The sequence below is a fragment of the Filicampus tigris genome, chromosome 10 (assembly GCF_054856515.1).
Source record: "Filicampus tigris isolate MCC_2025a chromosome 10, RoL_Ftig_1.0, whole genome shotgun sequence".
Classification (NCBI taxonomy): Eukaryota; Metazoa; Chordata; class Actinopteri; order Syngnathiformes; family Syngnathidae; genus Filicampus; species Filicampus tigris.
Genome location: NC_141226.1, coordinates 108,822 through 125,949, shown reverse-complemented (window position 1 = coordinate 125,949; position 17,128 = coordinate 108,822). Strand labels below are relative to the sequence as shown.

General features: G+C 45.6%; 1 protein-coding gene across 4 annotated transcripts in view; it reads right to left on the bottom strand.

The window, feature by feature from the left end:
• LOC147140331 (uncharacterized) overlaps positions 1-9,813 on the bottom strand; it is a 94,169-nt gene extending 84,356 nt beyond the window's left edge. Inside the window, exon 1 of one of the 4 annotated variants that reach the window (XM_086044083.1) lies at positions 9,494-9,813. In XM_086044083.1, the coding sequence (XP_085900209.1) occupies positions 9,494-9,721 (228 nt within the window). In that variant the 5' untranslated portion in view covers positions 9,722-9,813. The remainder of the gene's footprint in view (positions 1-9,493) is intronic. The other 3 variants (XM_086044086.1, XM_086044084.1, XM_086044085.1) reach the window with 3 other exon arrangements.
• Positions 9,814-17,128: the final 7,315 nt, after the last annotated feature.

Below are 17,128 nucleotides of genomic sequence, written 5' to 3'. Positions count from 1 at the left end.
CCTCGCTCTAATTTACCTCCCTCCCTAACCCTTTCTTTGCTCCGGAAATAGGCCGTAGCAAACCTAATGTGTAATGGTTTGCTGGTATGGTTTTATTTTGAAGGCCGGCAATAGGGATAGAAGGGAAGTGTGGAAAATAAATAACTTGCTGAATGCTAGCGGACTGTTTGCCGCTCAGAGGTGAGAAGAAGAATGAGACCAAGAAGGTGCGCTGGCGTTTGACAGCGGGAAATTTGAAACCGGAATGTCGCAGCGCTTTATTCGCGCACATCGGAGAGGGGGAGCAAACAAAAAAGGTTTCTACATTGCAAAAAGTATCCGCCCATGCGTGCGACTGTGTGTCGTGCACACTAGTGTACGTGCTCGCAATGGAAGTAAGTACACGCAGTTGGGTAACTCCTAGTGGTGCGTTTGAAGCGTCTTTGAAGCATGTTTGAAGCATATCTACAGCGGGTTTGAATAGTAAATTAGCCAGCTAATGATCTTTTAATACACCTGTGCCATTAGTATCTTTCCCTCGACGGCGTCATGCACGGACGCTTTTTCAATTTTTTGGGGGACGGGGCCGAAGGGCTATAAGTTTTATGAATAAGGGCGGAAGGTCGAGGTCGGAAGGGTACCCAGGTCAAGGGCAGAGAGTCGCAGCCAGACCGGCAAAAAACGTCAAGTGCCCAGCTCTGTCCCTGTCCAGCCATTCTGGACAAAAGCACTGAAAACTAAACATACAATAGGCACACATTAATATGAAATTGAAAAAAAAGATTGATTTGAGCTTTGATAAATACTGTAAGTTATTGTAAACTTAATACAAACCTTATGTAGTAAAAATCAAACAACATACATTGTTATTAGTTTTAAACCCAGCAAATACAGTAATCCCCGTCACTTCGCGGTTCGAGTTTCGCGGCCTCAGTGCATTCTGGTTTTCAAAAGTGTTCATTAAACAATAAAAATAAAAAATACAGCCACATTGCAGAAAGACTAATTGTTTCAAAGATATGAATTGACTTGGAGGCTTTGTACATACCTGCAAGCACTCATAAAAGGCGCGTGATTGGTTGCCCACGCAAGATTGCTCAACAAGAGCACAAGTGGATTTATGGAGCTGATTGGCTGCGCATCATCGCAGCCTCTCACTAGTCTCGTCCACGCTAACAAACTAACGGCACTTTTGAACAATGTTCTGTTCGGAAACTCATGATGTTATTCAAATGTGCCGATCAGTTAGTCAGAGTCAAGCCGGATAAGAAGATAGTAAACAGCGGTGTTCATAAATTGTGAGCGGAGCGTGCTCAGCCACACAGCAAGCACGACAAGGACAGCGAAACATCGACAAATAAAAGTGTTTGTTAGTTTTGTCTTAAGTTTGTCATAAAAAACAGCGTACCTTAACTAGAATCCCGCATAGCATTTTATCCAAAGGACCTTAATGATGTCATTGTGGAAAGAAAGTTAAGCCATGCTTACTTCCGGTGACCGTACTTCTTTTTTGTTTTAAGAGAAGAAGAAGGAGGCAATGAAGAAGAAGCGGAAACAACAGCAGCACAAGTAGTGACACTATCGTTTTGCACAATAATGATGGCAAGAATTTACCAGTGCATTACACCAGGACCTTTGGATAAAATGCACCACGACATTCTAGTTAAGGTAAGTCAATTTTATGATAAAATTTAAACATTTTACGCAGTTATTAGCGAACGTTCCGTCGTAATCGTCCGATTCGTGGTTGAAGCTCACGTTCCTCTCAAAGCCTGCAGCTTGGTATTTATTCTTCATGTTGCATTTTTAAAATATTTAGAATGGTGGGAATGTCGGGGGTTGTAATTCCCCCAAAATAAAACTTTCCAATAAATACAGTGTGTTCCAAAAGTCTTGGGCACATTTTGACATTGAATATCTCGGAAACTATTAAGAATATAAAAACGCATCTGGTATATTCAGAAAGCTTGTGATCTAAATTTTTACATGGAATGTTCAAAGATGTTCAATGTGAGCACCATTGGTCACATGACACATATCAAGCCGATAGTCAAATCCTTGCCAAAAGCGTCCCAGCATTACATTGTCAATGGTTGCAACAGCTTCTGTTATTCATGCCTTCAGCTCATCCACGTCGCTTGGAATAGGGGGCACATAGACCAATCCTTTCACAAATACCCACAAAAAGAAATCGCATGGTGTGAGTTCTGGAGATCTGGGTGGCCAGAACATGAGGTCATGATCATTCTGCCCAGACCGTCCAATCCACCTGTCTGGCAGTGTTGTGTTCAGAAACTGTCTAACCCTGAGGCGCCAGGGCATAAGCACCCATTGGTTATGAATTTACCATGCCATCTCACTATGGACTTCCTCTCTGGTGGCTCCTTTCCGAATTTTCTACGAAATGCACGTTGAACAACAGTCCATGATTCGGTTTTTGAAAATTCAAGCACCTAAAACGCCTTTTCTGGTTGAGTGAATGCCATTAATGGGTCTGAAAAGAAATTAAAAAATCAATAGCTTTACAAAAGACTTAACGTAATTAGCAGAGCTTGGCAGTCCGTCCCTAGGCCAGACCGGTCGGAGCCTCCGGCCCGGCCGGATGCCCATTTTTGGGGCGGAGGGGTGGGGGGGTGACAAATTTAAAAAAAATGGCTGGACTAAGCATGGCCGGAAGTTGATTTTAGTCCGGCCCACTAATCGGCCCTCATGCGTGTGACGCACTCGCGAGGCGGCCAAAAATCATCTCAGCCTACTCGGTGAAAGGCTTCTTTTTAGGCTTCTTTCTACTCCCGCGTCTGCGCGAGCGACAACTGCTGTTATAGGGATTGTGGTATTGCCCCCCCGCCCCCTCTTGTAATGGTATGCCCCAGTTGCAGGTGGGAGGCGCAGGTTACGTGATGTGACGATAAGGAAATACAAACACGCTTGAGCGCACGTTGCTGTCTCACATGTGATGACATACAGTTTCCCACACGGAGACGGATGCACCACGCAGCTCGTTGCTGCTGCTGCTGCTGCAAAGTAAACGTTACTAAACAAGCTACTCACCCACGTTCCCCCTTAGCCGCCACCTTCAAGATCATTTTCGCAATAAAATTAAATGCATCGTCCAATCATCTCGGTCCCTTTATGGTTGTAGCAGACACGATATCCATTGTTGTCGCTGTCTTTTTGAAGCGACGCCACCCGACTTGTTTCAAAACAATTTGTGTCCACGAGTATATTCAGACGCTAGCACATCAAGGTGGCGTTTTCTTCTTTTTCTGGCGTTTCCTACTTCCGGAAATACGCCATAGCAAATCTGCATTGTATAGTGTTTTGCTGGTATGCTTTTATTTTTATTTTATTATTTTATTTATTTATTTTAAGGCCGGGAAGGAGAGGAAGTGTGCAAAGTAAATAAATAACTTGACTGCGACTTCTGGCCAACAAATTGCCGCCCAAATAATTATACAATACGACAAATCCAAACCCGGGGCTCACAATGCAAGTAAGTACGCAGTTGGGTAAGTACTACTGGCGCCTTTGAAGCGTGTCCACAGCGGGTTCAAATACTAAATTAGGGGGGTGGAATGGGGCGGGGGCTGACAATGTTTATGAATATGGCCGGAGGGTCGCGGACGGAAAGGTACCCAGGTCAAGGGTGGAGGGTCAAGTAAAAATGGTCAAGTGCCCAGCTCTGGTAATTAGCTTTAAAATAGCACAACTTTTATCTTACTACCATTCATAGTTAAGGAGATATGGGGATTTTAAATGTGCCCTAGACTTTTGGAACACCCTGTATAATATAAAAGTAGAGCTGCAATCAGCTATAAAGCACCCTCGCAGCTCTGGTAACATTGGGTTACCAGCACGTTGGGATGCTCACACATCGAAACTGAATCATCAAAATTATCACGTGGATCAAGTTACAGCAGCTTTTGTAGTCAAGGTGAGTCCAAACTTTAAAGAACAGAAGAGGCTTTTTTGTTGTTCTCTTTCTGTTTTATATACTATCAAATTTTCGTAGATGTAGGTGAAGCGTGCAACCGGGGCTACTTTCTATAAATTTTCTAGGGGGTGGTAGCGAGCCATCTTTGAAAGATTGCACATTTGAATAATTAATCATTGAGTAATTTACCAGTCCTTCTATGTGTGCAAAGTTTCATGAGTTTTCGTGCATGTTTACATTCTCAAAATCAGCATTGTGTTATTGGCAAAGTGTGCGTTACCATGGCAACACATTTTTGCCAAAAATCTCAAACTTTGTGTTTTAACATCATGAAGGCCTAAAGACTCTTCTGAGCAAATATGAGGGAGATCTGGCTAACCTGCCAGGAGAGGAACATGAAAGAATAAAACATGAATTTCATTTAGCCAGTAGGTGGCGCTCCCACTACGACAAAAAGTTAGTTCGTAGATGTCTTCAGGTGTAGACTCTCATCAAATGTGTGACATTTGGACACGATATTATCATGTGTATCACATTAGAAATGCTTTTAAAGTCAAAAGTCAATGTGATGCCAAATTGTAAAGTATATTCAAAATGGCGGACTTCCTGTTAAGTTGAGCACATAGCTAGCTCCAAGAGACTTTTTTGTAGGTGTTGTGACCTGTTAGATATACCAGCAAATTTTCTAAGGTATAGGTGTAAGGTACAACCGGGGCTGATTTTAAAAAAAATATAGGGGGCGCTAGCGAGCCATTTTTTAAACAATTGCGATTTAAACAACAACATAAAAGATGATTTCAGCAGGCCTGATGTGTGTGCAAAGTTTAGACCATCAAAATCAGCGGAGTTTTATTTGCGAACTGCCCGTTGCCATGGCGACAGCTTTTTACGAAAAATCACACATATCGTATTTTAACATCAGGAAGGTCTACAGAGTCTTCCAAACAATTCTGAAGTCGACCTGGTTAACCTGCGAGGAGGAAAGGATCAACGAATAAAACATGTATTTCCTTGACCCAGTAGGTGGCGCTACCACTACGATGAAAAATAAGTTTGGAGATGTCTTCAGGCTTTGACTTTTATCAAATTTTAGTAGGGACATCGAGTCTGAGTGGACCATGTTTCGTGCCTCCATTGTTGAGGCGGCCGATCGGAGCTGCGGCCGCAAGGTGGTCGGTGCCTGTCGTGGCGGCAATCCCCGAACCTGCTGGTGGACACCAGCGGTAAGGGATGCTGTCCAGCTGAAGAAGGAGTCCTATCGGGCCTTTTTGGCCTGCGGGACCCCGGAGGCAGCTGACGGGTACCGGCAGGCCAAGCGGAATGCGGCTCTGGCGGTTGCTGAGGCAAAAACCCGGGTGTGGGAGGAGTTCGGGGAGGCCATGGAAAATGACTTCCGGACGGCTTCGAGGAAATTCTGGTCCACCATCCGGCGTCTCAGGAGGGGGAAGCAGTGCACCATTAACACTGTTTATAGTGGAGATGGGGTGCTGCTGACCTCAACTCGGGACGTTGTGGGTCGGTGGGGAGAGTACTTCGAAGACCTCCTCAATTCCACCGACACGCCTTCCACTGAGGAAGCAGAGCCTGGAGACTCTGAGGTGGGCTCTCCTATCTCTGGGGTTGAAGTCACCGAGGTAGTCAAAAAGCTCCTCGGTGGCAAAGCCCCGGGGGTGGATGAGATCCGCCCGGAGTTCATAAAGGCTCTGGATGTTGAGGGGCTGTCATGGTTGACAGGTCTCTTCAACATCGCGTGGACATCGGGGACAGTGCCTCTGGATTGGCAGACCGGGGTGGTGGTCCCCCTTTTTAAGAAGGGGGACCGGAGGGTGTGCTCCAATTACAGAGGGATCACACTCCTCAGCCTCCCCGGCAAGGTCTATTCAGGGGTGCTGGAGAGGAGGGTCCGTCGGGAGGTCGAATCCCGGATTCAGGAGGAGCAATGTGGTTTTCGTCCTGGCCGTGGAACAGTGGACCAGCTCTACACCCTCAGCAGGGTCCTCGAGGGTGCATGGGAGTTTGCCCAACCGGTCTACATGTGTTTTGTGGACTTGGAGAAGGCGTTCGACCGTGTCCCTCGGGGAGTTCTGTGGGGGGTGCTTCGGGAGTACGGGGTACCGAGCCCCCTGATAAGGGCTGTCCGGTCCCTGTACCACCGATGCCAGAGTTTGGTCCGAATTGCCGGCAGTAAGTCGGATTCGTTTCCTGTGGGCGTTGGACTCCGCCAAGGCTGCCCTTTGTCACCGATTCTGTTCATAACCTTTATGGACAGAATTTCTAGGCGCAGCCGAGGTGTCGAGGGGGTCCGGTTTGGTGGCCTCAGTATTGCATCTCTGCTTTTTGCAGATGATGTAGTACTGTTGGCTTCTTCAAGCCGCGATCTCCAGCTCTCGCTGGAGCGGTTCGCAGCCGAGTGTGAAACGGTCGGAATGAAGATCAGCACCTCCAAATCTGAGACCATGGTCCTCAGTCGGAAAAGGGTGGCGTGCCCTCTCCAGGTCGGGGATGAGATTCTGCCCCAAGTGGAGGAGTTCAAGTATCTTGGGGTCTTGTTCACGAGTGAGGGTAAGATGGAACGGGAGATCGACAGGCGGATCGGTGCAGCGTCTGCTGTGATGCGGACCCTGTATCGGTCTGTCGTGGTGAAGAAGGAGCTTAGCCGAAAGGCGAAGCTCTCAATTTACCGGTCGATCTACGTTCCTACTCTCACCTATGGTCATGAGCTGTGGGTCATGACCGAAAGAACAAGATCTCGGATACAAGCGGCCGAAATGGGTTTCCTTCGCAGGGTGTCTGGGCTCTCCCTTAGAGATAGGGTGAGAAGTTCGGCCATCCGGGAGGGACTCAGAGTCGAGCCGCTGCTCCTCCGCGTCGAGAGGAGCCAGTTGAGGTGGCTCGGGCATCTGATTAGGATGCCTCCTGGACGCCTCCCTGGTGAGGTGTTCCGGGCATGTCCCACCGGCAGGAGACCCCGAGGACGACCCAGAACACGCTGGAGAGACTATGTCTCCCGGCTTGCCTGGGAACGCCTTGGGATCCTTCCGGAAGAGCTGGAGGATGTTGCTGGGGAGAGGGAAGTCTGGGCTTCCCTGCTGAAGCTGCTGCCTCCGCGACCCGACTTCGGATAAGCGGGAGATAATGGATGGATGGAGTAGGGTTATAGAAGAAATTATCATGTGGGTCAAGTTCCAGCAGCTACTGTAATCAGAGCAAATTCATACTTTAAACTTAATTCAAAATGGCCGACTTCCTGTTTGGTTTAGCATATGGCTCCAAGAGACTTTTTTGTAGGCCTTGAACTGTTACATATACCACCAATTTTTTGTAGATCTCGAAGAAACGTACAACCGGGCTGAATTTTAAAAAATTGTTGGGGGCGCTAGAGAGCCATTTTTTACAAATTACACAAAAAAACAAAAAAAATATTTGTGATTTCGCCAGGCCTTATGTATGTGCAAAGTTTCGTGAGATTTCAAGCATGTTCAGACCCTCAAAATGAGCATTGTTTATTTGGCGAACTTCTTGTTGCCGTGGCAACAGCTTTTCACGAAAAATCACAAATTTTGTATTTTAATATTAAGAAGTCCTAAACACTGTTCCGAGCAAAGATGAGGAGGACCCAGTTAACCTGCTAGGATAAAAACATTTTTAAAAAATAATTTTTAAATATGTATTTTCCTTCAGGCACTAGGTGGTGCTACCACTACAATGAAACATATGTTCCTAGATGTCTTCAGCCTTTGGCTATCATCAAATTTGTTTGGATGATCTGAGTCAAGTTTGGATGATCTGAGTCAAGTAAAAACTGTATTTTTTGTCACGTTGAATAATCAGACTTTGCGGCACCGTCAAGGCCATGCCCTTTGCTGAAAAGCCACAATTCGGTGTAGAGCAAGATCAACCTATTGAGGCTTTTCTGACAAAGTTTCAGTCGGATTCATTCAACGTGCTTTGTGCAGTAAATAGAAATATAAAAAATGACAATTTTTGTCGCCACTAGGTGGCGCTATATGTATAATGGAATATTATCATATAGGGTTCTTCAGGTTGCGACTCTGTACGTACAGGTGAAGTTTGGGATTTTTTGGAGCATATGCAGGGGAGTTATTAAGTTTTTTTTCCTGTACGGTGAAGAAAAAAAAATACGCCAAATTTGATGCCCCGCCACTGTCATATAGTTTATCGAAAACTCAAAAAAAAATTCCCAGATGTTGCCCCAGGTCCTAAGATGATATATCTCAAGTCAATTGAAATAATCCTCTGGGACACCCTGTAAACGTGCAAAAATGGTCCAAAATTGGACATTAAAAAATTCATAGCTCACTTCCTGTACACTTTAGAGTATGGCTGCAATGACCTTTTTTGTACGTATCAGGGTGCTGCACGTACCTGCCAACTTTCGTAGGGTTAGGTCAAACGGGCTGGAATTCTATTTTGTTTTCCTACTCTAGGTAGCGCTAAAGAGCCATTTCGCTTGCGTCGTTTACGTTGACTTTAAAATATCAACATTTTCGCCAGGCCCGATCAGACTGCAAAGTTTGGTCAGTTTTCGTGCATGTTTAGGGGGTCAAAAATGCGATCATTTGGTCAGAAAAAAACTAATAATAATAATAATAATAATAACTAGAGCTGCAAGCAGCTATAAAGGATCCTCCCAGCCCTGGCAACGTTGGGGTGCTGGCACGTTGGGATGCTCGCACATCGGAAATGAATTATCAAAATGATCATGTGGATAAAGTTACAGCAGCTTTTGTCGTCAAGGTGAGTCCAGACTTTCAAGTAAATTCAAAATGGCAGACTTCCTCTTAGGTTTATTATATGGCACCAAGAGGCTTTTTGTAGGTCCCTTTCTGTTTTATATACTCACAAATTTTCGTACATGTTGGTGAAGCGTGCAACCGGGGCCATTTTTTTAACATTTTCTTAGGTTATTGGATTTATTAAGATTTTCCCCTCTATGGAGAAGGAAAAATTTCACGCAAATTTTCTCCCTATTTTTTGTAGAAATGAGTGGTCGCTGCTCGGGCCCTAATAATAATTTCTACGAAAACAATAACGGACCTCGCAGCGGTCGCTGCTTGGGCCCTAATAATAATAATAATAATTTCTACAAAAACAATAGGGACCTCGCAGCGGTCGCTGCTCGGGCCCTAATAATCCTTTCGAAAACAAACGGAACCTCTCAGCGGTCGCTGCTCAACCTCTAAATCAACCTCTACTTCGCGGTTTATCACCTATCACGAGGGGTTCTGGTCCCCATTAACTGTGATAAAGGATTGATTACTTTACCTTCCATTCAACCTCTCCTTTGCAGTTTACTATTACCATGTTACAACAATTTGATTTACTGTACTGATTTTCTGAACGCCTACAACCACGTCACATTACAGCATGCATAACATAGGAGCATCATAGGAAATTAAATGATTAATGAGTTGAAAATGGTACGTATATGCAAAGGGTATGTCTACTTTATTTATCTTGGCAGATGCAACAAAAATGGAATGGCATGCATCATTAAACAAAGGACTAACAAATTAACATAGAAAAACCAACACGCAAAACAGATGAACACACACACACCAGCGCAAGATGCTGCGGTCTTCTTACTCTGATCTCGGATGACTTGCTGAGGACTCTCTCATCCGTTTCCACAACGTCAGTTTTCCTGGGAGACGACCAGCAGAGAAGACAAGAGTGTTTTAGGAGTGAGGACAGCGAGCTTTCATTCTTCCAATTAGCCTTCCCTCCATTGTGCCTTCCTTCCCATGAGCCGTCTAATTTATCCTGCTGCACTGCTGGCTCCTCCATTGCTCGCAGTCGCTCCACTGCAGAGGAGGCGGAGCTCCATCCGTGAATCTGGCAGTACGTGTGTGTACGTCGTCATCCAAGCAAGGAGCCACACTGCACCAATGTGAGGCGGGGGGAAATGTGAGGGGTGTGAGTCAGACGGAGCATCGGTGGAGTGGGCGTACCCATTTCAAAGGAAACATATTGATTGAAATTCATTCTCTCTGCCTCCATCACAATTCTTCTCTCTTCATACATCAATTGGCGCCCCCCAACTAAGCCAATTCCACCCCCATTATTCACTATTGCAGTGTTCAGCATTAGGAACAGGGCCATTCATAAAAATCCCACAGAACACACTACCATGGGGTGAATATTATCTGCCCGCAGACCAATAATAATTAATCAATGTTTTCATTTATATGTGAAGAGGTAATCTGTTTCATAAAAACTATTAATGTAAAATGTGATGTTTTGTATCACTTTTAGCGGAAAAATATCAAAAGTTACAGCTTTTCAGTCAGAATTATATAAACAACTAAACACCAGAAATGGGCAAAATAATAATTTCATGATTGTGACTTTCCAGAAAGCAAAAATCCATTGAATCAATGTTGAGATATGGTCATGGCTTAACATTTAATCAACGTTGATGTCAGACATAGAAAATAATGTTGAAAATGCTTGTTTATGATCAACCTTGAAACAATGTTGAATTTTCAATCAGTCTTCAACATTGATTCAATATTTATTCAACTACATAATTTTCATCATTGAAAGAATGTCGAATTCTCAGTCAGTCTTCAACATTGATTCAATATTTATTCAACTACATAATTTTCAACACTGAAACAATGTAGAATTGTCAACATAAAATCATTGGTGATTTACTTATAAAGGCATTGAAATTACATTGATTCTACATTGCAACAACATTATTATTAAATGACCATTACTTCTTCATACAAGGCCAAAATAATCACCTTGTTCAAAACATGTGTACCACTGACATGAATGCCATTCAAACAGATATGACAGTTGCAACCCCAATTCCACTGAAGTTGGGACATTGTGTAAAATGTAAATAAAAACAGAATATAATAATTTGCAAATCATGTTCAACCTATATTTAATTGAATACACTACAAAGACAATATATTTAAAGTTCAAACTGATTAACTTTTATTGTATTTGGCAAATATTTATGAACTTAGAATTCTATGACTACAACACTGTTAGGTTCCCTGATTCTGCTCCTTGAGCCCAGCTCCTTCCTTTCCCTGTCTGTGTGTGTATATGATTGTCTTGGTGCATGTGTGGAGAGACAATTGGGGCTGGGACCAGGTGAAAGCAATCACCATCAGCAGCATACTTAAGCTGGGCCCAAACAAGACCTTGTCACCAGATCTACACTCTCGATTCAAAGTTTGTGCAACCAACCACCATCTTGAACTCTCGCAAATACTTCCAGAAATTTGAACTTTTTTGTATATTACTTCTCAGGTTACACTGCACGCAGCCTGCCAACCCTGTGCCGCAAACTCTGTCTGTTACCAAGACAACTCCTGGACTCTTTCTCCGATCTACACCTTCATCCTTGATTCAATAAACACATCGTTGTATTTCTCGTCTCAGGTCTCGGAAATTGGGCCCTCCACACACCGAGAACCCTGACAAACACGTTCCAAAAAAGCTGGGACAGGTGGCAAAAGAGACTCTTTGGAACACCCCATAGGTGGACAGGAGCTGGTGGGTGCCATGATACGTAATAGGTGCTTCCGTGAATTGCTCAGTCATTAACAAGCAAAGATTTCACCTCTTTGTGTGACAGCTGTGTGAGAAAATAGTCGAAAAGTTTAAAAGGGAAGTCAACACAAGCTTTTTTTTTTCAAGAATATGTTCTATGCAGGTCCACTAGTTGAAACTAAGCATTGTGATTAACATTGCGTTTGTAGAATATTAGTTAAGTAGCAAAATCCCCCCGTTTTTAGCCATCCCAGGGGGCGGCCATTATGTCACTTCTGTCGACTAAAAATGACATCACAGTTGCTCAGGGCTCAGGTAACGACAATTTACAGATCACCTGTTTTCTGAAGCTGAACCATGAAAATGTGTGGGACATTATCAAGTGTAAAATACGATAAAAGGCACCTCGGACTGTTGAACAACTGAACCTGTACATCAAGCAAGAAGTGTAAATATTGCCAGCTAAAAGGCTTCAACAGTAAGTGTCCTCAGTTCCCAAATGTTTCTTGAATGTTGTTAAAAGGAAAGGTCATGTAACGCAGTGGTAAACATGAGCCTGTCCGAGCATGTTTGGAACATGTCATGTCATGTCATCTTCTAAATCGCTTATCCTATATAGGGTCGCGGGGAGTTGCTGGAGCCTATCCCAGCCGTCAATGGGCGAAGGCAGATTACACCCCGAACTGGTCGCCAGCCAGTCGCAGGGCACACATAGACACTGTCACTGAGCGGGAATCGATCCCACGCTGCCCGCACACAACTCAGGCGTGTGTACCACTACACTATCAGCGGACTGCTGTTTGGAACATGTTGCATGTTATTTCCTAAAAACAAGTTTATCCGTTTGAATACAGTATTACATATCTTGTCTTAGTAGTAGTCAATTAAAAAAAAATTAAACATAATTTGCAAATCATTGTATTCATTTTTTTTTTTTTTTGTTCAACACAACATACCAACTTCATTGAAAATGGGGTTGTATTACAATCAGTGAGCTTGATTTCACTGGTAGACAAGTTTAGAGCAACCCCTTCAGAACTAACAACAACCCAAAAAGTAAGTGTTTTGGCATGAATGAGGTATATTAAAAACATACATATGAAGGTTGAAATGTGCTGACATGGAGTTGGCATTGGCGTTGTTTGTTTGGGTCACCAGGGCGCAAGCCCAATCAAACATACGCATAAGAATCATAAGAAGGCCTTTATTGATCCCAGAGTGGGGAAACTTTCAGTGTTACAGCAGCAAAGAAATAGGTCACACAGAGGCGGCGGCATAATGTAGCCATTAGGTTATAACATTAACTGCAAACATTTAGAATCAAACCTATGTAAATATACGCAGTAACTATGTGTATATACACATGTATATACACACCAACATAAATCTACATATAAAGTATGAAGAAACACTCTTAATTAAGTGACAGTGCTGCAGTGCTGCAGTGAAATATAAGGAACAGCATTTGATAAAAATAAAACTAGACTAACAGGAGTAGGGAATGTTGGGCATTGCACGATATAAGCCGGGTTGTCCAGCATTGATGACAGCTTGGCCATCATCTTCCTGTCCCCACTGAGTCCACAGAGTCCAGGGAGCAGCCCAGGACAGAGCCGGCCCTCCTGACCAGTTTGTCCAGCCGCTTCTTGTTCCGGGCCGAGACGCCACCTGCCCAGGTGGAAAATGACCAATGCAACCACCGAGTCATAAAAGTTCCTGAGGAGTATCCCCTGAACCCCAAAAGACCTCAGTCTTCTGAGTAGGAAGAGTCTGCTCTGACCCTTCCTATAGAGAGCGTCTGTGTTGTCACTCCAGTCCAGTTTATTGTTCAGATGAACACCCAGGTACTTGTAAGTTGAGACCCTCTCAACATCTGTCCCCCGGATATTCGCTGGTGCAGGTACAGAGTGATGGCGCCTACAGAAATCCACCACCATCTCTTTGGATTTCCCCGCATTCATCAGGAGGCGGTTCTGCTGGCACCAGTCCACAAAACCCTGAGTAAGTTCTCTGTACTCCCGATCATCTCCGTCTGTGATGAGGCTGACAATCACAGAGTCGTCAGAGAACTTCGGCAGATGACAAGTAGGGGTGCTGTAGTTGTAGTCCGAGGTGTAGCGGGTGAACAGGAAGGGAGCCAAGACAGTTCCCTGCGGAGCCCCCGTGCTGCAGAGGAGCACGTCAGACACACAGTCCTGTGTCCTCACATACTGTGGCCGGTTTGTGAGGTAGTCTTGGATCCATGTGGTGTGGTGGTGGGCCACCCCCGCCCGCTCCAGCTTGTCTCCCAATAGGGTGGGCTGGATGGTGTTGAAAGCACTGGAGAAATCAAAGAACATGATCCTCACAGTACTCCTCGCCTTCTCCAGGTGGGACAGTGAAGTGTGGAGCAGGTAGAGGATGGCATCATCTACACTGATGCCAGGCTTGTATGCGAGATGGAGTGGGTCCATTGAGGACCTCACCAGGGGGCGCAGGTGGATGAGGACCAGTCTCTCCAGGGTCTTCATCAGGTGAGACGTCAGCGCCACTGGTCTGAAGCTGTTGAGCTCCTTCGGATGGGGGGTCTTTGGCACCGGGACCAGGCAGAATGTTTTCCACAGCTAGGGGACTCTGCCCAGCTTCAGGCTCAGGTTGAACATGTGCTGGACAATTCTACACAGCTGGTCTGCGCAGGATTTGAGGAGACCAGCGACCCGCTGCCTTCCTTGCCTTCATCTTTTCACCTAAGATGTTGTGAAGGCCAAGGCTGGGCAGGAGGGAGTGGTGGCTGTCAGGCATAGCTGGGAGCTGGAGATTGTGGAGAAAAGAGGGGAGGGGGTGACACACACAGCAGGAGGAGTAGGTGGAGGCTGCAGCAGGAGAGACTGTGTGGGGGCAGGCATCTGATCAAACCTATTGAAAAAGAGGTTCAGTTCATTTGCCCACTGCAGGTCCTCCCCAGTCTTGGGTTGTCCATGGCCTGAGATGCCCTCCTCGGCCTCACCAGACCATCTCTGAACCGTGCGGGTCGTAGCTGGCTGCCTGCGGACCAGAGGTTTGTACACAGGCTGGAGAGCCACCAGGTTGTGATCAGCTTTGCCCAGCGGGGGGAGGGGCAGTGATGTGTATGCCCCCTTGGTGTTGGCATAGAAAAGGTCCAGTGTTTTATTGTCTCTGCTGTGGCAGGTGACACACTGTGTGAATGAAGGCAGAGAGGAGGAAGGATTGAGGAAGGCATGATTGAAGTCACCAAAATGGGTAGCAGGGCATTTGGGTGCTGTATTTGTAGCCTGCTCACGGCTGCAGTCAAGACGGTCACCGTGATTCCATGACTAAACTCTCGCAGGATAGAGAATGGCCTCATGCCAACAGCTAACAGCTCAATATCCCTGCTGCAAAGCTGCTCCTTAATCGTGATGTCCGCAGGATTACACCATCTATCGTTCAAAAACACAGCCAGCCCTCGTCCTTTCCTCTTACCACTCTCTAGCATCCTGTCCGCGCGTATGATTTGGAAGCCTTCCAATTAAACGACCGCGTCCGGCGTTAGCGCTGTTAGCTACGACTCTGTGAATAGCATCAGGCTAGCCTCCCGGAAGTCCCTCTCATGCCGGGTAAGCGCCGCTAGCTCGTCCATCTTGTTGGGGAGGGATCTAACATTCCCCATGATAACAGACGGGAGGACGAGATGGTATCGTCTCCTCCTTTCCCGGCGTTTAACCCCTGCACGAGATCCCCATCTCTTCCTCCTCAGCTCACGGGGGATATCGGATGTCGCCCCGGGAGCCGACGCGGGGTACAGCTGATTCCATCTGTAAACAATGGGGGCGCAGCTCTGAGCCAGCTCCGCTACCCTCACTCATATGCCCTACCATCCAGACGCACAATTTATTCAATAACCTCGGAAACAAAACAACTTGGCCAGACAAAAATTCGACCACAACACAGATAACCCAACTCTTTCCAATATTTCTGTAAAATATTTCTTTGCTTCTATGTTTGCCTCCCCCTGGCTGTTGTTACAATGAACATTATCGCTACTTTTGAGAGGATTGTCCTTCGGCTGTCTACGTGCCGACTGAAGACTTCATGTCACTTTTTGTGGCTTTCAGAATCGGATTGTGGTGAAAGGTTATTTGGAGTAAAACACACTTTATTAAGAAATACTTCATGTTAGAAATCTCACGTTGTTTTATGATTAGTAATTGTTGGCATTTGATAATTTCATTGAGTTTCGATGTAGTTCTGATATGTCCCACACTGTGAGCAGGCATTGAACGCTCCTCGAGCCTAAGTGTTGATAGCGAGGGACGTGGATTCTTTTCTTTTTTCTTTTTTGACACATAGCTAGTAATTTGTTCGTGCCAGCAAACTCAGTAGTTGCAGATTTCCCATGTTTCATGACGTTTGTTGTTGAGTTTAATAATTTAGGTTCGTGTCAGGTAACTGCTGTACATAATAGCCTAGATATGTCCTTGTGAGTGATGTCCCGTTGATGAACACTAGTTATTTTGGCTCATATGCTCCCTATTCTAGTGATGAAACGTGTGAATATGTATTGTATGTATTGTTTGGCTGATTAATTTCTTAATACAGTGAATTGTAATGTTTAGGCATATTGTTAGTAAACTGATATGCATTGGATGATGTTGCTAGGTTATTCTTTGTGTTGTTGCAGACCACAATAAATAAACGTGTCAAGTGTAATACGGGCCTGTGTTTTCTGACAGGAGTACCGACATTCATACCTTGCACTCTAAAATAATCAGCTGGAGACATCATACCAATCATATGACCCACAGCTAATGACCATAGGTGAGAGTAGGAACGTAGATCGACCGGTAAATTGAGAGCTTTTGCCTTTTGGCTGAGCTCCTTCTTCACCACGACAGACCTATACAGGGTCCGCATCAAAGCAGACGCTGCACCGATCCGCCTGTCGATCTCCCGTTCCGTCTTACGCTCACTCATGAACAAGACCCCAAGATACTTGAACTCCTTAATTTGGGGCAGAATCCCATCCCCGACCCGGAGAGGGCACGCCACCCTTTTACGACTGAGGACCATGGTCTCAGATTTGGAGGTGCTGATTTTCATTCCGACCTTTTCACACTCGGCTGCGAACCGCTCCAGCGAGAGTTGGAGATCGCGGCTTAAAGAAGCTAACAGTACCACATCATCTGCAAAAAGCAGAGATGCAATACTGAGGCCACCAAACCGGACCCCCTCGACACCCCGGCTGCGCCTAGAAATTCTGTCCATAAAAGTTATGAACAGAATCGGTGACAAAGGGCAGCCTTGGCGGAGTCCAACCGTCACTGGAAATGAATCCGACTTACTGCCGGTGGTACAGGGACCGGACAGCCCTTATCAGGGGGCTCGGTACCCCGTACTCCCGAAGCACCCCCCACAGAACTCCCCGAGGGACACGGTCGAATGCCTTCTCCAAGTCCACAAAACACATGTAGACTGGTTGGGCGAACTCCCATGCACCCTCGAGGACCCTGCTGAGGGTGTAGAGCTGGTCCACTGTTACACGGTCGGGACGAAAACCACGGTTGCTCCTCCTGAATCCGAGATTCGACTTTCAGACGAACCCTCCTCTTCAGCACCCCTGAATAGACCTTGTCGGGGAGGCTGAGGAGTGTGATCCCTCTGTAATTGGAGGACACCCTCCGGTCCCCCTTTTTAAAAAGAGGG